Source organism: Sinocyclocheilus rhinocerous, unplaced genomic scaffold (genome assembly GCF_001515625.1).
Source record: "Sinocyclocheilus rhinocerous isolate Xijiao unplaced genomic scaffold, SAMN03320098_v1.1 scaffold1677, whole genome shotgun sequence".
NCBI classification, from domain to species: Eukaryota; Metazoa; Chordata; class Actinopteri; order Cypriniformes; family Cyprinidae; genus Sinocyclocheilus; species Sinocyclocheilus rhinocerous.
In genome coordinates this window covers 236,042-239,271 of record NW_015646345.1, presented here as the reverse complement: position 1 = coordinate 239,271, position 3,230 = coordinate 236,042, and the positions used below count along the sequence as shown (strand labels likewise).

Sequence of the window (3,230 nt, the reverse complement as noted above, 5' to 3'; positions counted from 1 at the left end):
TCTCTCTCTCTCTCTCTCTCCTTAATTCGAATTCATTTCAATAAATATCATCTTTATTTCACTAAAGAATTCTACCTCTAACGAGCTGTAGATAAAATAGTCTAACAAATTAAAATTACCGTTATTTTCCGGTCTTTATCCGTTCAGTCAGATTTTGTGCTGCAAAACATCCATGACAGCCGTTGTCCATGCTGGCAAATAATAATGGCCATTCGACGTGAATTATATAAATATTTTAATAGCACGGCCATTTAAAACCCGAGGGTCTACCATGTGCATAGTAAAGCGATCACTGCAGACAATCCTTTTGGGTGGGAATTAATGTAAACACGGATATCGGATACCAGTCGTGTCTAAAGTGAATGTAAACAGACGTGCCAAAAAATCGGATATGGTCAAAAGATCGGATCTGTGCATTAAGACTTGCAGTGTAATTAGGGCTAGAGCTTAACTTGGCTGGAAGGAGCATAAGCTCTTTTGATTTGTGGCACTGCATTAACTCCAACATCCTGGCACAGAGTGTTGTCAAAGCAAACACCGCTCCCATTTTATTTCTTCAATTATTTTTTCAGAAAATGTACCAGTTTGTATAAGTATATTCACTGGATTCTGCAAATTTACATAATTTATTCATCCGTCCTTCCATCCATCTGTGGACACCTCCATCTTTCCATCCATCCTTTTTTCTCTGCTCAGAAGTGGAATGTGAGTCAAACCAAGATCCGTGTGATTTCTACTGTGCTTTTCATTTTGTTTGGTTGTCTCCTCTTCGTCGCCCTGCCGGCCATCATATTCAAACACATTGAGGGCTGGAGTGCACTGGAGTCCATCTACTTTGTCGTCATTACTTTGACAACCATTGGCTTTGGAGATTTTGTTGCGGGCGAGGGTGAGCGACGCCAGCATGAAGAGAACAGTGGTGAGCGTAAATGGGACACACATGTATGTGCGAGGTGATTTGCAAAATGGATTATAGCATCATGTCTTGTTTGTTCAGGTGGTTCTGAGTTGGAGTACCTAGACTACTACAAGCCCCTGGTGTGGTTCTGGATCCTGATTGGTTTAGCGTACTTCGCTGCTGTTCTCAGTATGATTGGAGATTGGTTTCGTGTCATATCCAAGAAAACAAAAGAGGAGGTATGTTCTCATGTGATGCAATAAATTATGCAATTTTTTAAACAACAGCTGCACTCACACATGTATGCAAGGCTTTAAAGCCAACATGAAATTAAAACAGAACCTAGTGATAGTTTACCCAGAAATAAGTTTTTTTTTTTTTTTGGTTCCCTATTTCATAATTCAACACCATGTTGCTCCAAACCAATTTGCTGTATTTTCATTTTTTTCCAATGGCAGATGGTCATGCAGTCTCTGTCAAGCGCTAAATAGAGAAAAACGACAGGGCCAAAGTAGTATCATTAAAATCCATATCCATCCAAATTTATATATTCTTTGTATTCTAAAGTTATATTATGATATCTTTGTGTAAAGAACAGACTAAGATATGTCATTTTTCACTCCTAAAATTTCCCTCTCATCCAGCTCCCAAATGTCATTCTTCTTTGCACAAATTTGAACTGAAATACTGTGTTTCATTTAGACGTGAGAACCAACGCATTTGGTTTCAGGTTGGTGCTATTGGTCTACATTTGCCATTTTAACATTTGTAGTTGCAAATAATGATTGAATTTTCTTTTAAACCATTTATCACACAAAAACTACCATATGCTTTCAGAAGACTTGGCACATGAGTCGCATAGACCACTATTAAGTTGTTTTTTTTTGTCCTTTTTGGAGCACGTGGTGTGTTTGCAATCAAGTGTCATTATATGGAAAAAGAGCTACATAAAGTTCCTTCAGACAAAGTTACTTAAAAAATTTCCCTTACACAATAATGCCTAAGTTTCCCAGCACATACTGTTTGGAACAGCATGAGATGAGTAAATAACGACAGAATATTTGGATCACTAACCCCAACATGTTTATTTTTTGTAATGTCAATCTATTTCTTTTTGGCATTCTGTAGGTAGGAGAATTTCGAGCTCATGCCGCCGAATGGACTGCTAATGTGTCCGCTGAGTTTAAAGAGACACGTCGACGATTGAGTGTCGACATTTATGACAAATTCCAGCGTGCTGCATCGATCAAGCGCAAAATGTCAGCTGAAATAAACCTCAGCCCACCTGTCAATCAGCAGATGACACCAGGAAAACGTGCACATTCAGTTAACCTTGGAGATGAGAGAGAGGCGTATCCCTACACATTTGTTCGAAACGGAAGCTTATTCCTCAACGGTCTTATCCCGGATTACGCTGACCATCGGGATATCACTAAAATACAAACACAATGAGTTGGAATTAAAGGTGTTCACAGATAAACTGTGGAAAGATAAGATGTATAAAAAAGAGGATGCAAAGAAAAGACACAACATTTTTATATAAAAATAATTTATATCCTAACTTTTAATGTTGACAAAAATCATTGATTTCTATTGACGGCCACGCAAAAGTAGCCATGTATTCTAATTATAATTTTTTTTTGGCAACATATAACGTTATTTTAATTTATGGGATTACAGATTAATATACTGTAGATGTTTCACAAGTTTTCTGTGGCAAGGCTCTACAAGGCATGACAGTCTTTCTGCTGCAGGAATAGGCTAATATGAACAGCTGAGCACCTGCAATTGAAATGAATGCTAACGGAGAGCTCGCTTGAGGTATATTTCTTCCTGAGTGTCTACCACACTATGAGACAATGTCTACAAAGCCTGACTTTTGGTTCTGCCAGCATAATGAAGTCACAACCAGAAGAGACACAGTCAACAGGTAGGTGAAAGTAACTATAGTAGTCCTGCAGTCAGTCATGTAAAAATGATCATATTTATGAGATGACTGCACATGAACATCACCACATTGTCTTAATTACCAGTGAGGGATTTCTTTAAGGATAGTTTTAACCCTCCAATGAAAAAAGGGTCACACATTGGCTGCTGTCTGTTTTATTATTAGCTGCTTTGAAATGTGAAAAACACTATAGAGTACACAAATTTGACTTGACTTAATGCATATATTGCCAAAACCAACCATAGCACTCTTTTGAATGTTTTATGGTCTCACCCCTTCATTTGTGTGTGTTTGTTCAACAGTGTTGATGATATATAGATTTTACTCAACATATTTAAAAAATGTATCTGTTACAGTCCTTCCCATTGATTTCCTATGATTTGC

At 37.6% G+C, this 3,230-nt stretch overlaps 1 protein-coding gene across 1 annotated transcript in view; it reads left to right on the top strand.

Annotated features, from left to right (window-relative positions):
* The window catches only part of LOC107707328 (potassium channel subfamily K member 2-like), a 22,069-nt gene extending 19,651 nt beyond the window's left edge, over window positions 1-2,418 (top strand). The window contains exons 4-6 of the mRNA XM_016511319.1: window positions 697-919; window positions 998-1,137; window positions 2,027-2,418. Coding sequence (XP_016366805.1) covers window positions 697-919; window positions 998-1,137; window positions 2,027-2,350 — 687 coding nt within the window. The 3' untranslated portion in view covers window positions 2,351-2,418. The remainder of the gene's footprint in view (window positions 1-696; window positions 920-997; window positions 1,138-2,026) is intronic.
* Window positions 2,419-3,230: the final 812 nt, after the last annotated feature.